The sequence below is a fragment of the Copadichromis virginalis genome, linkage group LG5, assembly GCF_057382275.1.
Source record: "Copadichromis virginalis isolate Kocher_CV1m ecotype Utaka linkage group LG5, C_Virginalis_male_GT1.1, whole genome shotgun sequence".
Taxonomy (NCBI): domain Eukaryota; kingdom Metazoa; phylum Chordata; class Actinopteri; order Cichliformes; family Cichlidae; genus Copadichromis; species Copadichromis virginalis.
Window position 1 is genome coordinate 2,953,600 of NC_140622.1, and position 20,094 is coordinate 2,973,693.

The 20,094-nt window shown below is 41.7% G+C and overlaps 1 protein-coding gene across 3 annotated transcripts in view; it reads right to left on the reverse strand.

The window, feature by feature from the left end:
* LOC146708760 (calcium-dependent secretion activator 1-like) overlaps positions 1 to 20,094 on the reverse strand; it is a 344,830-nt gene that overhangs the window by 24,489 nt on the left and 300,247 nt on the right. For all 3 annotated transcript variants that reach the window (XM_085455584.1, XM_085455583.1, XM_085455585.1), the window contains one exon: positions 14,177 to 14,284. In XM_085455584.1, the coding sequence (XP_085311710.1) occupies positions 14,177 to 14,284 (108 nt within the window). The remainder of the gene's footprint in view (positions 1 to 14,176; positions 14,285 to 20,094) is intronic.

Sequence of the window (20,094 nt, forward strand, 5' to 3'; positions counted from 1 at the left end):
TAGTCTTTGTTAATTTCTTTTTTCCTTCTTCTACGCTTTTGTAGTTGCAGCTTTTTTTCTTCCCTTGGATTTCTGATTTTTTCTTTTGTCCCATTTTTGCAACAGCCCAATAAAAAGCTTGCATTTTGTTAACCTCATTATCTGTATTTTGAGTCACTTACATCAGACTCCACACAGTTTGCATAATCGGCAGACTGTGACGGAAATTGAGGCGAAAATGTTTCAACTTCTTTGATTTAATTGCTGTGAAGATGTTTTTAACATTAAAGAAAAAAATGTGGAATATTAATAACTTATATTTTTGTTAAAATCCACAACTACTCATTAAGTACAAGCTAATTTAAATTTTGAAATACATTGAAAACACATCTTGTTCACAGTTGAATTGGTGTCAAAAAAGAAGTCATAATAATATAAATCGCTGTTGTTTGCTAAGTGACCATTAAGCAGACCACTGGACAAGTATGTCTGAGCCGTAGTCTGCGTAGTACAGATGAAAAATTTGTGTGCAATTTTTGCACTATTTTAGAGCGAGAAAGGCAGAAAAAGTTCAACACGAGAGAGAAAGAGAGCGTGTCCTGCTGAGACCCAGCTGTGCCTGCAATTAGCAGGAGGCATGGAATGATGATTGCTGGTGCGGCAACACTAATGCCAAGTGACAGGCTTCCTTGTGAAGGAGAGGGGAGGCCGCTGAGTGCCGTAAAGCAAGACTACTTTTTCTTCTTTTTCACTTTGACAACACACTTGCTTACACTAGTGTACACACATAGCTCATATAAGCATACTCGCACAAACAAAGAAACAAATAAGACTAAGGTGGTGGGGGTGGGAGGTCTTTAAATCTGACTGCAAGACATTATGCACTTTACACAAAGGGCTTGTCTAATCCTACCTGCTCTGCTTTCCAGAGCCCACTGCTGGTCTATTCTAGTCCGGCTCACTAGCTCAGCAGTGAGGGTCCATTGATGACGACACTCAATTACCATAGTAACTCAGACAGTAGGTCAGAGCACCTCCCCTCTGCCCACCCTGCACGGCCAAGCTTGACCCTCAGCGAACATGTAAAACCTTTCACAGAATTAAGGATGTTCTTGTACAACATGGAATTCCAGAAATCACTGATGTGAGTCTATTTCTTTAGATATTGCTCAATGATTTAAAACCTGATATTCCGATGACGAATGTGGATACTAATGGAAAGCTACTTTCACAATTTAGCAATGATGATAAAAACAACTTTCTGATGTCTTCAGTCCAGTGATCAATTATTTTATGAATTAGTACAACAGGGGACCCCCCAGAGCTGGGGAACTCCCAATCAAAATGTTTTGACTGCAAAGGTATCCAAACATTCTAAAAGGTCAAATTAATTTTCACAGATTTAATTTCCTATTTTTTGTAAACAGTGATATATTCCCCCAAATGTCCTGCTATGAAGTAACACAAGCAATAAACATTATGGGAACAGTTTGTATGTGGCCAATGATTTTGGAGCCAAGGGTCTTCTATAGAGTTAGAAAAGTTGCTGCTAATGTAAAGCAGGCGTTTGGAGAATGTGAACCATTTTTCTGTGATTAGGCTATTGGTGCACAAATACAAACATCACCTTTAGTATAAAAAATGAGCTTTTTACATAAACTCCGTGAGCCACAGCTCATGTTTGGGTATGGCACAAATTGCAGCTGACCATTGACCATAGTCATAGCTGGGACAGCCATAAAAAGAGCACAGTGGGCGCTTCATGAAGAGAGCTGGTTAAAAAGTTAAGAAGAACAGCTAAATGCATCTCCTTCTACCTGCAATTCAGCAGATAAGAGAGAAAATACGGCGCAGCATTATAAAAACACGGTGGCTTGGAGAAGGGATTGGTGTATATTTGGGGTGGTGGGTGAAATGGGTTGAGGGGCCATGTTGTGAGGAACTAAACAGTTGGAATTACGGTCAGCGACCAGTCATTGAGTAAACATACAAAGAGCGTCAGAAAAGCTCTGTGGCAGACAATAAAAAAGAAAAAAACCCGGCAGCTTCAGGCCCTGAGAAAAGTGAGCCATTCTACTTACAAAGAGCCGCTTAGGGGAGGATTGAGGGAAGAAAAAAGAGGGCTAAAACACTTGTGGGCTCAGAGAACTCTATGAGGGGAGTGAAAATGGAATAAGCCAGCAAGCACTTGAGGGTCCTGCCGAGCACCTGAATGGGATAGAGGGGTGGAACACTGGAGGGGGGTCTGGGGAAGGTGAATGGCCTTCTTTTTGGGTCCAATTTGTCTCTTTTCACCCTGCTCACCCTGCTCAGGCTCTGACAGATGTACAAAGAGGGAGCGGCGCTGGGCCACTCATCCACATACACACATGAGCAGCTGTCACTTTTGTCAGACAAGTTAATCAAACAAATGCCACCGTACCTCCCTTTATAACAAAGCAGAAGGAAAAGGGGCTGTGAAAGAGTGATAGAGACCTGAGAGATGACATGCGTGTCCTCAATCAATTGACCCTGTTGGTCATCATCAATAAACCAGCAGGACCCGACAAAAGAGAAGTCTCCATTAAACTTGTATTTCCCTCCTCTCGGGATGATCGTGGCTTTAGCATCCTTAGCCGTTTCCTCCCAACACCATGGAGCTGGGTATGCTCACAGAGGATTTAGGCCAAAAAGAAACCAAGCAGGGAAACAAAATGCTCTCTCTCCCAGTAATTATTGAGAACTCTAAGCTGCTTACAGACTTCATTAAACAGAAGTGAAACCTTTCAGAGCATGTTATGAAAAAACACAGTCAGTGTAACATATTCTGCCTGGCTGTCCTTCGTTCTTCGTAACAACAACAACAACAACAATGATAATAATAATAATAATAATAATAATAATTATTATTATTATTATTATTATAATGATGATAACAAGAATAACAACAATATTAATAACAATAATAATAATATCATTATTATGATTATGATTATGGTTAATATTACTGATATGACTGTAACCATGACTCCCTGTTTGCTTGTGTAATCCTTTTAGTGTCATTTAAACAACAGATTACTCGGTAGCATAAAAAACAACGAGAGGATCAGTGCAGCATCGCAGTCATGTTGTTGTGGACGGGGTGAGGACAACTGATCTTTCTCTATGAGAAGTAAAAAAGTGGATTTGAAAGACGCAATTCTAAAAACGTTAGCTCTGTTGATATGCAGTGCCCATTATTGTGGGGTGTTCTCCTTACAACATAAAGAGCTTTGAGGTGTTTGTGATTTGACGCTATATAAATAAAACTGAATTATATTTGCTGAGATCAGAATAAATAATAGATAAACACTTTCAGTTTTTTCACCACAGTACTTCAAATAAAACTTTCAGCCAGTCAGATAAGGACAGCAGTTAAGATTGCATGGTGTTGATTAAATTGTTCACTTAGCCTGGCAGCTCATGACCAGAGATGGCAAAGTGGTGACAGCCAATTGGTATGACGGTATTCTCTGTCACTGCTAACCCCCCCCCCCCCCTCCACACATACACACACTGCACTCCGCACACACAACACTAACACAAACCCACCCGCTGTGACCAAAGTACAGCAGTGCAGACAGCACCGATCTTAAATCCCACAATCTACAGCTCAGTTTGGCCCGTGCCCTCACTCCACTTTACTTCAGCCCTCCGGCAGTTGGTAAACAGAGACGGCAGAAGCAGCAGCGATTAAAAAGCTCTTTATCTTTGGTCGTAGAGGAGTGCAATTTCACCATACTTGTGAATCTGACAACTACCCAAGGTCAGCGGAAATGCTTCAAATCAATCAATGAGCCGTGCTCCTAATCCCCTGTGAGCAAAGGCAGATTAAGTGTATAATTGACCCATGTAATCCCAGTATCTGCAACTCCAACCTTGGGGTTGGCTAAAGATTCGGTGGCTCAACAACTCTATCTTTATTTTCCTGCTCGCCTCGTGCCTGGACTGGGTACAGGGAGTGTCATAGTCCACAAAGCTGTGGGGTATCATTGCAGGACTGGATTTGTCTCAAGCTAAAGACATGTTTTTTTTTTAATCAATGATCCCCAGGCGGCGCCAAACTAAGTCCTACTCCAGTATTATTTCAGCACATCTGTTTTAATCTATGCCTCTTCAGCCAGTCTTTCAAGAACCAGGGAGGGTAGAAAGGTTGCAAGGAGCCAAATTAATTTCTCCCTCATACATATAAATACAATCTCATAATACCTTAAAAAATCCAGCAACTCTAGGAGCCTTTTTATAGTGTGAGTTAGAGACTGCAGAGCTTAAAGCTGAACAAAATACTTTATATTGTATCTGCAGCATGAAGACCTTTGGAAAAATAATTAATCATATTTTGGAAAAGCTGTAAGTTTAGTGCAAAGTAAAGGCACACAACACACCACAACAATGCTTTTCATATTCTCTAAAGTCTGTATGTGAAATGGGTTGTTGCATAAAAGTGTTTGGTTTGTGATATAGCCCACATCTATGGGTCTAATTCCCTTAACATAAAATGACAAAGTTGGCAGTGTATTGCCCAAGGTGACTTATAAAGAACAGGTCATTAGAATGTTAATTATATGTTATTGTGGTAAGGCATTGTAGCACCAGAGAAAACTAAAACCAGAATTAAATGAAATAATTAACAAAGGAGCAAAATGCATTTGGAGAACTTTCAACATGGTAATAAATCTGGGAAATAGGTACCGTCTATAGGTCTAATGCAGGGGTCGGCATGATGACGAGTGCATCTAAAATTTCCTCAGAGGTCAGTGTGCCATATGACTGCATTAGCAATAAATATAATAACGCTCTATATTAACAGTTACACACTATATAGAACAACTTTATAGGATTATATTTGTTCGCAGATGTTGGCAGCTATCAGCGAATACTTATCAGCTGTTTGGAAACAAAAAAAAGACTTTTTATCCATAACAGCAAATGAACTGAACAACAGAAAATACAAATGCTATTTATGGTCTCCTCACAACAATGATAAGAAAAATAAACTGGGCCAATATGACATGTTTGTTGATACAGAGACACACATGTTAATGTGATCTCTGGTCTCCCAGTGTCCAGCATTCAGAGGCTACCTGAGGACTCATGTGAGAGAAAACCTGCTCACACAGACGTGTGGAGCCAAACACTGTCAATAAGGCCTCTGCAATGTTCTGAAGACCGTTAAACCTGTCAGGTAGTGACGTCCAGCAGGTGAACATGCAGCTCCATGAACACGCACAGCTGTGGATTCCAGCTGCGTCTGTAGTTCTGCAAACTTTGACCCCACAGAGTCGAGCTTTTCAGTTCAATCAGCTGCATTTCGATGTCCTCTGTGTCGAGCCAGTTAATGCGAGACAAATCCAGCTGACAAACCTTTCTGGTTTGATCAGAAAAGAAAACATTGGTCTAAACACCTGAAAGTCCCGAAAACACATTGTGAATTCTACGGATGTATCCGTGTTTTTCCGTGGTGCTGAAAAAAATCATCGGCCCGTCCAGCTATGCTTGTGCCATCAGTTAACTCTTCGCGTGCCAGCTGGGGCACGCGTGCCCAAGGTTGCTGACCCTTGGTCTCATGTGTAGGTGGCCCAGTGTATATGTGGAAAATATAGGCCCAAGGATATAATTCTGTGGAACTCCAGAAAATATTTATTTTTAGACGTACAGTCTGTACTTGAATCTGTTCAACCGAATTGGGGTTGCATAACAAAGTAAAGACTAAAGAGAATCCATCCATGTTAATTCAAGATGACAACCCCTACCCCAGCACTCACGTGCACACACAGCAGGCCCTTTGATGTGGTGGACTGTAACTCTGGCTGATGGTGGCTCATGTTTCAAAATAGTAGCAAATTTCCTACAACAGTTTTACAACAATTAATGTCAGCGGCTTAAATTTTGGAACCAACCACCTTTTGAAGAACGTGCCAGTGATTTTCCATTTATTTATTTATTTGACACAAGGAACCTTTCTAAGTGTGGCGTATGCACTGCATTATTGCACAAAGCTAACAGAGAGAAAACAGGGTTTTGTTTTGGGGGGTTTTGTTGTTGATTTTTTTAAAGACTGAGTGACAAGAAAAGCACAACAGAGCTGTAGGCAGCAGCTACAGACACCTTCACTGGCCCTTGTAATGCTGCAGGGAGAACTGATACAGACTGACAACAGAGGAGACTGCCTGAGACAAATTCCATTAGAAATGCTCTTGTGGAGGAGAACAGGATGCATGGCAAAGTAACAGATCAAGCTGTAGAAACAAACAGCAAACATCTAGCGCCAGACATCTTTCTGTCAGCCTGTGTGAGGACATACAGACAGAGAGATCACAGAAGAAGGAATAAACCTAAAGGCTTTGATTTAACACAATGCTACAGGCAGGTAGGGCCAACTGTACATATCAGGACACAATAAAGAAATGGGCATGCTTGACTAAGATTCTTGTTCTGTGATCCAGTTTAGAGATAACCCAGCAAGGAGAATTTTCAGGCCCTTGTGCTCTCAGTTTAGATTATGGAAACAGACACTCTCTACTTTTAAGATTAGGTTTTAAACTTTCCTTTTCGAGTGGATCCATCCCTTAGTCATGTTCTTAAACAGCTCTATTAGCTTCCAGTTCACCTATAAGTGATATTGATAATGGAATCAGAAAGGCTGTGTACTTTCTCCTCCGCATTTCTCCATGTACACTTAAAAGCCGCACCTCCAGACACCAGTCCGTCAAACTGAAGCTTGCAGATGACACCACAGGTGCAGGTGGAGATGAGTCGGCCTATAGGAGCGAGACTGACAGTCTTGTGACCTGATGCAGTGCCAGCAATCTGGAGCTCAATGCTGCCATAACAGAGAGATGATAGTGGACTTCAGGTTGAAACCAGCCTCCCCAGATCCCATCTTCCTGTATGCCTGCCCAGTGGAGACAGTGAAGGCCTTCTTCTTCATGGAATCAGCACCTCCCAGGACCTAAAGTGGGAGCTTAACATCAGCTCTCTCATAAACAAGGCATAGCAGAGAATGTCCTTCCTGCACCAGCTGAAAAAATACAACCTGTCAAAGTCAATGATGGTGCAGTTTTACTCCTCCATCAATTAATCAATCCTCACCTCCTCCATTACCATCTGGTACACAGACTGCAGTGTGTCTAAGAAGGTGATTGGCTACAATCTGCCTTCCCTACAAGACCTGTACAACTGCAGGACACTGAGGCAGGCAAGGAATATTGCTGGGGACCCCTCACACTGGACACAAACTGTTTGTGACACCTCCCCCTGGCTGCGGTCCATCAGAACCAACACCTCACGGCATAAGAATAGTTTCTTTCCCTGGGCTGTCAGACTACAACAACGGCCCCTCAGATCACTGCTCAGTTAACATGTTGCAATAACACACTTATTTACTCTGGCTATAAAAACTTTGCACACTGGATTCAGTGAAAGCATTTTGCACATCATGTCCCAGTTATATTTCGTCAGTTCATAATATCATATATTTCTTATTTTCTATATGTATTCGATATCTGTATCTGTTGTTAGTTAGCATATACAGTGGTCCGTCGTGTGAAAGGTGATAGGTGAAACCCGTGAAGTAGCCAACTTTATTTTTTACAATTATTATAGATGTTTAAAGGCTGTAAAACCCGTCACTACACACTTTATACACTTTTCTCAGACATTTTCACATTTTTCTCTCTTGTTTAAACTCTCAAAGTTCAAACCTTTATAGAAAAATAAGCCCAGTATTATAGAATGAAAACAAAGGCACACGCGGTTGCCTTTGACGGTGCAAAATGATTCGTCGACATTGTTGTTTGTTAGGGAGAAAACGTACAAACATATAGTACAGCACTTCAGAGTCACACTGCTAGCAATTTATGTAAATTTGACAAGCTCAACGCATCCTGTACTGTACAGGAGACACGGCACGAGATTGGCTGTAGACTGTAGATTGTCAGTCAATCAGGACGCAGAACACAATGCGCTGTTAAAAAATAAATAAACGCTTGGTGTAGATGGACAGCAGGTCAGGGAGCTCTGATTGAATGATGCGTTCTGCCGAGCGCACCACCCTTTGCAGATCTCGTCTGTCCTGCTTGGTGCTGTTCCCAAACCAGGTGCAGATGTTTGCCGTCAGGACGCTCTCGATGGTGCAGGAGTAGAAGTTCTTGAGCACCTTCAGTGGCAGATGGAAGTCTCTAAGTCTTCTGAGGAAGAAGAGACGCTGACGGGCTTTCTTAACCAGGGAGTTGATGTGACAGGACCATGACAGGTCCTGAGTGATGTGGACACCGAGGTATCGGAAACTGTCCACTCTCTCCACTGGTGTGTTACTGATGACCAGGGGCTCATAATTCCTCGCCTGCTTTGTAGTGAAGTCCACGATCAGCTCCTTAGTCTTGCTGATGTTTAGGAGGAGGTTATTCTCCTGGCACCAGGTCTCCAGGTTCCTAATCTCCTCCAGGTAGGCCGTCTCGATGTTGTCGGAGATCAGGCCCACAACAGCAGTGTCGTCAGAAAACTTGAGAATGGAGGTGGTGTCGGATGTGGCTACACAGTCATAAGTGTACAGTGAGTACAGCAGGGGGCTTAAAACACAGCCCTGAGGCACTCCAGTGCTGAGTGAGATGGAGGGGGAGACTTGTTTTCCCACCCTCACTGATTGGGGTCTGTCTGTGATGAAGTTGAGGATCCACTGACACAGTGATGAGCTGAGTCCTAGATCCTTCAACTTGGTGCTTAGAGGGAATTATTGTGTTGAATGCTGAACTGTAGTCCACGAACAGCATCCTAACATAATTCCCTCTGCCAGTGTCCAGGTGACTCAGGGATGTGTGGAGCAGGTGAGATATGGCATCGTCTGTGGAACGATTAGTCCGGTAAGCAAACTGAAGTGAGTCAATGGTAGCAGGAAGTGAAGAAGTGATGTGATCTCTCATCAGCCTTTCAAAACACTTCATCACAATTGAAGTCAGTGCTACTGGACGGTAGTCATTGTGGCAAGCGGGCTGTTGTTTCTTTGGAACAGGAACAATAATGGACCGTTTGAAGCACGTGGGAACCACAGCTTGGGCCAGGGAGAGGTTGAAGATCTCTGTGAACACCGGTGCTAGTTGATCAGCGCAGGCTCTAAGGACCCGGCCAGGGATTGCATCTGGTCCTGCTGTCTTCCTGGTGTTCACCCTCCTGAAGGTGTTCCTCACGGCATGCTCTGTGATGATGAATGCATTTTCTTCACTGGTGCACTCCGAGCGCGCGCAGCCGTTTGTTGTTTTAATTGCTGTGGCGTCGCAGCGAGCATAAAACGTGTTCAGCTCATCATCCAGTGAAGAGTCGGCATTCATCATTGAAGAAGCTGGTCGTTTATAGTCCGTTATAGTCCGCAGTCCTTTCCACAGGCTCCTAGAGTCGCACTATGAGCTGTGACTCTAGTTTTCCCCTTATCTCCACTTTGCCTTTCTGACCGCGCTGCGCACGTTGTAGGACGCAGCCTTGTATAGGTCCATATTACCGGAGACGAGCCCTTCATTGTAGGCAGCGGTGCGTGATCTCAGAGCGTCGCGGATGTTTTTATCCACCCACGGCTTCTGGTTGGGAAACGTTCGGATGATAGTTCCTTCTGCTGTGTCGTCCGCTAGTTTCCCGATAAATCCCTCAACCGCTTCCGTAAACATGTTGATGTCATCAGAGCTGCGCCGAAACATGTCTGCGTCATCCAGTGCGTCCTGCAGCGCGGCCACTGATTGGTCCGTCCAGCGAGCGACCTCACTCCTGATTGGTGGTTGCTGCTTTAGCCTTTGTTTGTAAGCAGGCATGTAAGGTTTGTAAGCAAAAAACATATCAAGGAACCAGGATCAGTATTTAACTAAACTGTCAGCAACCAATAAAACAGATCCACATGACCCCACAACAAAAGACTGCACTCCTGGCCCGTGGCCATTTCACAAATGGTTAGGCGCAGGATATGTTCATATCTCAAATTCAGGACTGCAACAAGTCATTAAGTGAAGTTATTAGTAATTATCAAGTGAACTGTAATAATGTAGACAGTCAAACAATTGATGGAAAGATGGAAAGGACAGTGTGTAAGTCTTTAACTGTGCACATGTATCAAACATCATCCTGTTACTTCATTATCTGTGGTTCCAAACTATAATTGGGCGGTGCTTTGGCCGGGCACAGTGTACAGCGGCAGCCTTTTGGTAGCTTCGTCATCTTCACACAGAGGAATCGTGTTCACAGGAATAGTTCCTTTTAACATTTTCTACCTCTGACAAACAAGAGTATAAAAATCTTTTTGTTTGATGAAGTTGGATAAAGTGAAAAATCTCAGCATCTCTCTCGACTTAACTTTTTTTTACGTCGGTCCTCCTTAATTTTTCTAACAGGATGTAAATTTTTCTCTATTAATGCACGGTCTTTCCTTCACAATACAAAGCACCTAGAGACAATTATTATTGTGATATGACACTTATATAAATAAAGTTATATTCCACTGGATTGAAATATTTGTGACATAGACAAAACCCAAAAGTTTGTTTTTAAATGAAATTCTATCAGTAGGTTAGGCGAGTGACTGTGCAGTGTACCTATACAATTTATGACCAGTGTTGGGCAAGTTACTTTGAAAAAGTAATTAATTATAGCTACTAGTTACTTCTTCAAAAAAGTAACTCAGTTAGTAACTGAGTTACAAGATTCTAAAAGTAATTAATTACTTGAAAAGTAACTATTGCGTTACTTTAAAAAAATGTTTAACCCTCTGGGGTCTAGGGTATAATGGCCATTTTTTAACTACTTTTGATGTTTCCTCCACAGTTTACCTTTAAAAACTGTTTACTTTGCCTTGCTTGGTCTCATTCTTTTCAGCACAACCTCACGTGTCTGAATTTACAGTTATGTTTTAATTTTGACTACTGTATTAACGCAATTGATCTAAAATCAGACAAAAAACATAAAATCTGAGTAGAAAAAGTTATATATAACTTTAAATGCAAATATAAATTGTCAATTTTGAAATCATATGCACCAGTTTTGCAAACAACAAAGTTATTTGCACCCATTTACCTTTTATCCTTTTTTTTTATTCAAACGACAATTTATTTGAAGTATCTTCGAATTTTTGAAGGCGATGCATGTTTGTTTTTATATTATATTTTTCACTGTACATTCTTGTAAATACATGTTACTTCTTTCTCTTTGTGTTTTATAAAAAACTTTGACTTGGAAAGCAGCCGTATGTCTCTTTTACTCACCAAATGAATGTTTTTCCCTTTTTCCTGGTGTTATTATCTCATACAGTAAAACTATGAACACTGAGAAAACCTGTTTTTTCTTTATTGACTAATATATATAACACCTGACTACTATATTTAGAGAGTTTAAGAATATGTGTAAATATATGTTTTATTAGAAGCAGATATCGCAGTATTGCAATACATTTAAACTCAACAGAAATTTGTAGTTGCCCAGATGGAAATCTTTTCTATTGTGGTCTAATGGAACAAAGACTGAACTATTTGGTCACAGTGACTGGAAGTGTATGTTTAATAAGAAAGGAAGCCAGGCCATTAAATTAAACTCTGCCAAGAAAAGTAATCAAATATGACACCTAAAGTGCTATGAAACTTTTTGGGATAGTTTTCAAATCATCAAACAAATTGTGACACTAAACAAAGAAGTTTATTAAGGGGAAAAGCTCTTCAAATCTAACTGTGATTAGCCACATTTTTCAGAAAGCTTCAAACACGAGTGAAACATCCCAGCAGTTAAATAAGTTGAGAGCAAAAGAAGAATTGACAGCTGTGAAAAACTATTTAGAGCACATTAACAATGGGGAAATACAGAAAAAAATCCAGACCTCACACAGTGATGCAAATGACCCATCAGTTAATCCATGTCCTGTTTCTCATTAGATTTGGTCTCATTGGAAGGACGGCTGTCCAGAAGCCAATCTTAAGGAACAGAATCATCAGAAAAGGCTGAAGCATGCCAGACTACACAAGAACTGGACTTGAAATCAGCAACAAGTCTGAAGGGGTTAACAATTCAATTCAATTTTATATATATAGCGCCAAATCACAACAACAGTCCCTATAAAGGTGCTTTATATTGTAAGGTAAATACCCCAAAAGAATACAGAATTACTCCAGCAATCAGATGACCCTCTATGAACAAGCACTTTGGCGATAGTGGGAAGGAAAAACTCCCTTTTAACAGGAAGAAACCTTACAAAGCTCATTGACCAGTTTGGGTGAGGGGAGGGAGACAGGACAAAGTTGTCTCTTTCTCTATGTTAGCCCTGGGACAGCCTGGTGACCTGTCTAATATTATGGCCTGTTTATGGTAGTTGGGATAGGCTTGAGCTCCTCAGCAACCTTGAATTGAATAAGTGGAAGAGAATGGATGGATAGCAGCAACTTCATTTTTCAGAATAACAATGACCCCAATCAAAATATCAATGCAGTGAAAGCATACCTGGATAGAAAAACACATAATGGAACATTATCTGTCATAGATTCACCTCCTAAGAGCTTGGACCAAATCATTACTGAAGCCGTGTGTGATCATCTTGATGACAAACAAACATAACAGAGGGCAGCCAACATCTAAGAGCAACTTTGAAATGTCCTTCACGAAGCATGAAGAACCTTTCTTGAGGAGTAGTTACAGAAATTACAAGTGGGCTTGGACAGAGTTCAGATGGTGTTGAAGAGTAAACTTGGTCATACCAAAGATCGACTTTCAAACAGAATACAAACTCTGCCTTTACAGTGTTTTATAAACTGTATTTCCACGTATGTTTGAACATTTCAGTAAATCACTGTACCTATATTTCATTTTTCTATCAAAATACAAATAGAGGTTAGATGGCTCAAGACTCTTGAACACTACTGTAAATTTTTAAGGTTTGTCTTAATGCACTTTAATTTAACTGTAATGCATGAAAGTTAACCAGAGGTTTTTAAACTAGTACTGTCCGCTGCCAGTGCTACCCCTCGGCTTGCCATAGAAACACCTATGGCATCAATTCAAAAATCTACTTCCCCTCATTCTCAAATTAGCGCATTCACAAGATTTTCAGAAAACTTTGGCTCTCATGAATCTCATTGACCTTTGACCTTACGGTTGAGGTCAATGAGACCTTCCGAGATTTTTAATAGATGCACTGAGGTATCAATTTCAAACTCCTACATTGCCTCATCCCTGAGTTATCACATTCACAAACCTGGGTGTCAATGTCAATGTCTTGCATTTGGCTTCTCTCCTCTCCTGTGAGGCAGTAATTGAAATATACGTCAATGCACTCTAAGCTATGGAGTAGAGTGTTGACTATGGGAATTTGTATCACCTGTTAACAAAAGCCCTGAGCTCTGTGTACTCTTCAGAGTTTACAAAACATTAGTAACTGCCAGTTTTGCTTGTTTGCTTATTTTTTTTTTTGTCTTTTTATTAAAAAAAAACCTGTGTACTGTTTTAATAAGACACTGTGACCTTTCCACTTTCTTACAGTCTCTGAATGTCCCTCTGCGCATTGCTGAGTTTGTGAGCTTCATATTGAAATATCAGCTGCTGTATGTTTTCCTCCCAACATCTGGACATTTTGGGTTCCAGCAGCATTCCTGTTCTATCCTTGGCCTCCAAATCTCTATAATAACTCTGTGTACTTCTTGCGAAGAGGCCTTAGTCATGTCAGGCTTTGTGCCTGTTACATGATCTTTACATGGCACTTTTTGTAAATATATCAACTCACTCATTGTGTATATCACATGCAGAAAGAGCGAACTTTTTTTTGTACACTTTTGTGCAGGCCTTGGATCCTCCTGGAGTTATCTGCTTGCAGTTGTTAGCATTTGTTCTTGTCCAGCAGTAACAAATAACAAACAGCCAATCTCGTTGCCTACGTTTGTTATTTGGAATCTCTGTTACACTGAATGTAAGAACTGCAGTAGCTTAAAGTGCTGTGTGTTTGGTTTGTTTAACTCACCTCCAACTATACATTAATTTTAAAAAAACCCTTTAAAAAAAAAACAAGCAAACCTTAATACTTGCGAACATTTACTGTTCTCTTTTCACTTGCAATGATGTGAAACTAAATATTTACCTGACAGCTGCACATTAAGCGCAAATGAAGTAAATGAAACTTTGGTGTTACTCTTTGATTTGGAGAAAAGAGGCAATGCTGTAGCTTACTTACATCAAATATTCGCTCTACATACACCTCCTCATTGACCTTCTCCCGCAGCATGTCCTGGGAATGACGGACAAATGTCACATAACTGTCAGCTACATCCATCCCTGGCTTCTGTAAATAACCCGGAAAAAGGAGAAAAAGACATCAAATAAAAATTGTCTTTGCTTAGAAAAACAGTAAAAATGACAAAGTGTATTTTGGAAGGTACATGATTTACTCCTCATGGTGACACTTTATAATGACTATACACTTAAAAGCTTTAGTAAAGCATTAATGAATAGTTAACTCGCTGGTATGTAATTTATAAACATGGATAATTAATGGCGTAATACGCTCATACATGTTTAATAATAGCATTTTTATGAAATTTTATGTCATCTACAAAAAAGTTATTAAACAGCTGTTCATAGTTCACGGTATCATTTAGCAACTGATGAAAGAAGAACTTAGATGAAAATGTATGCATATATGAAACTAGTTGGTTGAGTGTGTACTTATTTTATTAGCTGTTAGCTTTAGTACTTTGTGTGATCTCAAATTAATTGAGGTCACACAACAAGGTTTGCCTTACAAAGCATTCACAAATGAAAGTGAAAGGTCAGCCGGATCTCAAGTCTCAGTTATCTTCACAACAGAGAAAGGAAACAGACAAAGCTCATAGTGATACAGAAAATACAAATATTTATTGCATGATGCAAAAATACCTCACTTAAAAGCAGAATATCGAAATGGATGTTGGACCGTAATGTGAGTGCATTTAGGTGTGTTTAAGATAGAAAGAGGAACAATATTATCTTAACCTCTTAAGCCCCAGGGGGGTTTCTGAGCTTCCTGCTCGAAAATGTAATGCCCAAATTTTATTGATTATTTCTCTGCAATTACAAACTCTGTCCTTACAATCTTGGTATCAAAATAAAGCTAACACTTGGGAAATTTCATCAGAGGTGTAAATATTGAAGCAGATATTACTGTGTCAAAGTTACTGAGACTGGAACACAGAAAAAGTAAGTAGATTTTATCCTCGCCTAATTCTTTTTATTTTTTTTTTATTTTAGCAGATAACCCTTTTAAAAATATGCCTCAGATCACATTTGGTTCCAGAAATTCAGTAACCAACATATAAACATCATCTGTGCAAAGATTTATGTTTCTAAAGTGAAACAGTGAAAAATTACAGCCCTGTCAATACATGAATATCCAGACGTACAAAAATGTCCAATTTTGGCACACAATTGGACACCATGCCAGTTGATTTTTTTAGGTATTAAAGAGCAGATTAATAATACATTTTATTAACAGGCCTAAAAATGCTTTTTTTAAAAATAGATTTTTGAAGAATTAACCACACATTTACATTGTAATGGCCCTTTTCTGCAGTGCGCATGAAGCGTTTAATTGGTCTCTGGCCCTTTAAACTCCGAGGGCCTGTAACTTTGGTGTCTTTTGGTCAATTTGCATGATTGACACCTCTTTTTAATCGTTTGAGCCAATAGATTCACAGTAATGATGTCACGTTCACGTCACTTCAACCAATCAGACGTTGTAATGCCAAAACCCACGTTTTTACCAAATTTACTGCATGTGGCGTCTGTCCAGTCACGTAGGTGGGTCTAAAATGGAGGTTGTTGACGGAAAACAGCTCTGATGTGGCTAGGTAGGCATGGTAACTACTGGTAATCACGTGGCTACCGGCTACCGGCGAAAATAATGGAGGAACTCGGGACGGTAAGCCAATTTCTGTCCTAGCGCATTTGCGCCACTGTTTGTTTTTGTGGTCTTCTTTTGCAGCTCATTCAGTGAATTTTGGTCTGATCGTGGTGAAACTTGGTGTGTGGAGTCAGTGATAGCCCTGGAAGCTAACCAGCCTATCTTTAGCCGGTTACATGAAGTCTGAAGAATTTCTGGTTGGGTTTTGTTTGTTTAGCGGACTTCTGTGCATTTACATAACTGCTCGTTTAATCACAGCTTGTTTTCGGTGTGTTTGGTAGTTGTAGAAATGGTTTATATGACATTTTAGCTGAGATTCTGAGGTTTCTGTGGATTCCGCACATGTCTATATTTATTAAATATAATAAATACTAATAAAAAGCATGTAAACATAAGTTTAACTAATATGTGGATAAATGGTATAGAGGCAGGACTTTGTCCTTTAGGCTACGTTCACACTGCAGGTCTTAATGCTCAATTCAGATTTTTTGATCAAATCCGATTTTTTTGTCTGCTCGTTCACACTACAAATAAAATGTGACAGCAAACGCGCTCTAGTGTGAACGCTCAAAGCAGCCCGCATGCGCAAAAGAAGACGTCACACACAACGCGCTCTGTTTAGACCCAGAGCAAACAATATTGTTTGACTGATGGCCCTTAATATAAAGACTTCGGACTTCACGTTTCCCAATTTTTGCTTTAAGTTATTTTGTTATTTACATAATAATGTAAATAACCTAATAATGATCCTTATTGCTGTTTTAGAGGAGCGCTGCTTCAAAGGATAGTTGCAGATTTCTGTCAGAGTCTGCAGATTATACAGTACAAATAAAATGTTCACGTTTCTCCAGCTTTGTCTTCCCAGCAGTTTCACCGGATGGCCAGGAAGCGTTCGCGATGTCTTCTCGGGCGCTTCTCCGGAGCTGATAATTGGCGTCTGTCTTGTGTCAGTGACGTAAAAAGACGGATTTAATGCGACTTGAACGTTCAAACAGCAGTCGCTTTCTGAAACATCGGATATGTATCGGATTCAGTACCACATACGAAAGTGACCCAGATCGGATTTGAAAATATCGGATTTGTGCCGTTCACACTGTCATACCATGATCGGATATGGGTCGCATAGGGTCAAAAAATCGTATTTGATGCGCTTTCGCCTGCAGTGTGAACGTAGCCTTAGAGTGTGTTTGTTAGATCCACTGAGCAACCACTCATTGGCTGGTCTGACCTTCCCCCAACCTGTGTGCGCTGCTTGGACACCTGTGTGTGCCTTCGTGTACCAGTCAGATACGCCAGAGACAGAGACGGTGAAAGATCCATTACCCGTGCGGTGAAGAAGCTAACTGGAAAGTAAAAGTCCTTCTTCGCTGAAAATAATGAGAGTGATAGTGTGTTCCGAAGGCCGTGAGCCAACGTGAGCACTGTGAAGCCCCGTGTAGCATTTGTTGCTTTACATGGTCAGGTTTTTTTTCTTTGCTTACTTCGATTGGATTGGTTTTGAGGACCTGAGAAGAATCGAGGATCCCTTTTCCAGTACTGGATGGCGAGCCCAGCCCAAAGAGCCGGATGAACTGGTAGATTGTAACCCGACTGGTTACAAACACACTGAGTGACTACTGAACATTGAGAGACTGCAACTGACTTTTAAAAAAGGACACAAAAGACAATATATCCTTGGGTCGACTATTTGTGGGGTGTCACGGCCTGGGGGATCAGCAAGGGGCTGATCATTATGCTCCTATCTCTCGGTCTCTCTTTCTCTCTCTTTGTTTCTCTCTCTCGCTCCTGTTTTGCTGGGGTGGAACTCATGGTGGGTTCACGCTCTCGGCCCACGCCTCCCTGCATTGGAAACACCTGGACCTCATCAAGACCAGCTGGTTCTTAAGAGGTAAGAGGTCTGTTGTTCAGCGGTGGATCGTTGTTAAACTCTTGTCAGGTTTCTCGTGCCTGCGTGCTAGATATTAACGTGTGTATCTTTGTACCTAGATTTCCCGGACCCATCCCTGTGTTTCCTCGAGCGGTGTGTGGAAGGAGCAACTGGTCACTAGTAGAGAGAGAGGTCGGAGTGGAGCGTGTGTGTGATTCCCCTTTTCCCCGGATCCCTGGAGCCCTGCCCCCTCACGTCTTGTACAGTATATACCACTACCCCAGCCTGTAAATACACTCGGTGAAGAAACTGTAAATAAACTTTTATTGTTAACTTGCAAATCAGGAGTCCTGCGTGTGGATCCCCAATGGCAACCTGCGACCTGGGGTTTATTTTATTCAATTTTGTTTCCACGAAGCGCACTCTACTTTTGTTAAATGTGCACAACCTGCTAAACGTTGATAACTGTTAATAAATGCAATTTTGTTTGTTTTTTTACACCTACTGTGTAGAAGTCCTCTGTTGTCAGACACCCTTGGCTCCTACGAATCTAGAACCTCTCCGATCTGGCCCATATTTCCCCTCTGTCCTCATACTGTGGTTAAAGGTAACTATACTGCCTGTACTACATGCAAAAAAGGCTAGAAGTAGCACTAACAGGTCTTACATGCCCACTAGTATTGCACCACCAGTGCTACATAGGGGCGATCGTGGCTCAAGAGTTGGGAGTTCGCCTTGTAATCGGAAGGTTGCCGGTTCGAGCTCCGGCTTGGACAGTCTTGGTCGTTGTGTCCTTGGGCAAGACACTTCACCCGTTGCCTACTGGTGGTGGTCAGAGGGCCCGGTGGCGCCAGTGTCCGGCAGCCTCGCCTCTGTCAGTGCACCCCAGGGTGGCTGTGGCTACAATGTAGCTTGCCTTCACCAGTGTGTGAATGTGTGTGTGAATGGGTGGATGACTGGATATGTAAAGTGCTTTGGGATCCTTAGGGACTAGTAAAGCGCTATATAAATACAGGCCATTTACATAGAATAAAAAGTGGCGAGCCAGCCAGGAGCCTAGAGTGTTGTGTGACAACATTGGAATCCTTTTTGCCCTTTGATCAGACAACTCGCATACTGTGAAAATGGATTTTGACAACAAGTATGCCATTAAAGTACCAAATGCCATAATTTTTAGCGGTGTTGCAGATAGAGAGATAGACAAAGAGGTATTTGAGTTTCTAGAGCAACATGGTACTATTCGTAGAGTACTCGCTGTCGATGATGACTCTTCTGCATTCCACAAAAGTCAGATTGTAGAGTTTGAGTCCAGTGCAGCTGTTGAAATATTAGCACCTAAGCTGCCTTACCTCTTACAGTCCACTGAGAATCCAAATGTCAGTTACCGCATTCGAGCCTTAACTGACGTCTATACCAAGACCGTAGGGGGCAGTGTTACTGAAGCTTATATTAGCAACCTGAAAGGTTTAGCCAAGTTAACTGGGAAGGATTTCAAGGAAGTGTTGCGGGAGGCCATGTCCACAATAGGGAAGACCATTAAAGCTGCTGAGACAGCTGAAATAAACCCTGAAAATGACACTGCTGATCAGACTTGCCCTGTGGTAGGATCCACACAACTTGGAATCTCACCTTCAGTTTTAACTGAACTGGCTCACCCTCCTGAACTCATTCAGGGCACATTCCAACGCCCCATAAGACCAAACTTGACACCTCAAATATTGAGTCCAACTGACCTCGGCCCACCAGAGGTTCAGAAAATAGTAGTCGAGCATGTTGTCAAGAGTGTTGAAAAGGCATCACATGCTCACTCTATATTAAGACTCAGAGCTTTATCTGGCAAGATGCCCAGAACTTACAGTGAAGCTGACTATGAAACATGGCGTTCTCATGTTCTAAGGGTTGGCTCCCGACAGCCCTAAACAAAAAAGCACAACAAACCCGAGCACCAGACCAGGGCGGGCAGAGGGGGTCCAGGAAGGAGGGTCCAAAACAAAAAAAACAAGGAGCACAAGAGTCCGGATTAAACCAAAAACAGGACAACACAAAACAAGACTAGTCATGAGGCCACAGTAAAGTCTGGGGGTCGACCCGGAGGCCGACAACACAAGAGCCAAGACAGATCAGGGGGCCGAGCGTGCACACGGCAACGGCGGTGACGGGCAAACAGCTCCAGGGGCAGAGCGTGCACACGGCAACGGCGGCGACGGGCAAACAATTCTGGAGGCCGACCACTTGGAAGGCAGTGGCGGCCACTGAGCAGGTCTGGAGGTCGGCCGCGATGCCGGCCGCGACGGGCAAACAGTTCTGGAGGCCGACCACTTGGAAGGCAGTGGCGGCCACTGAGCAG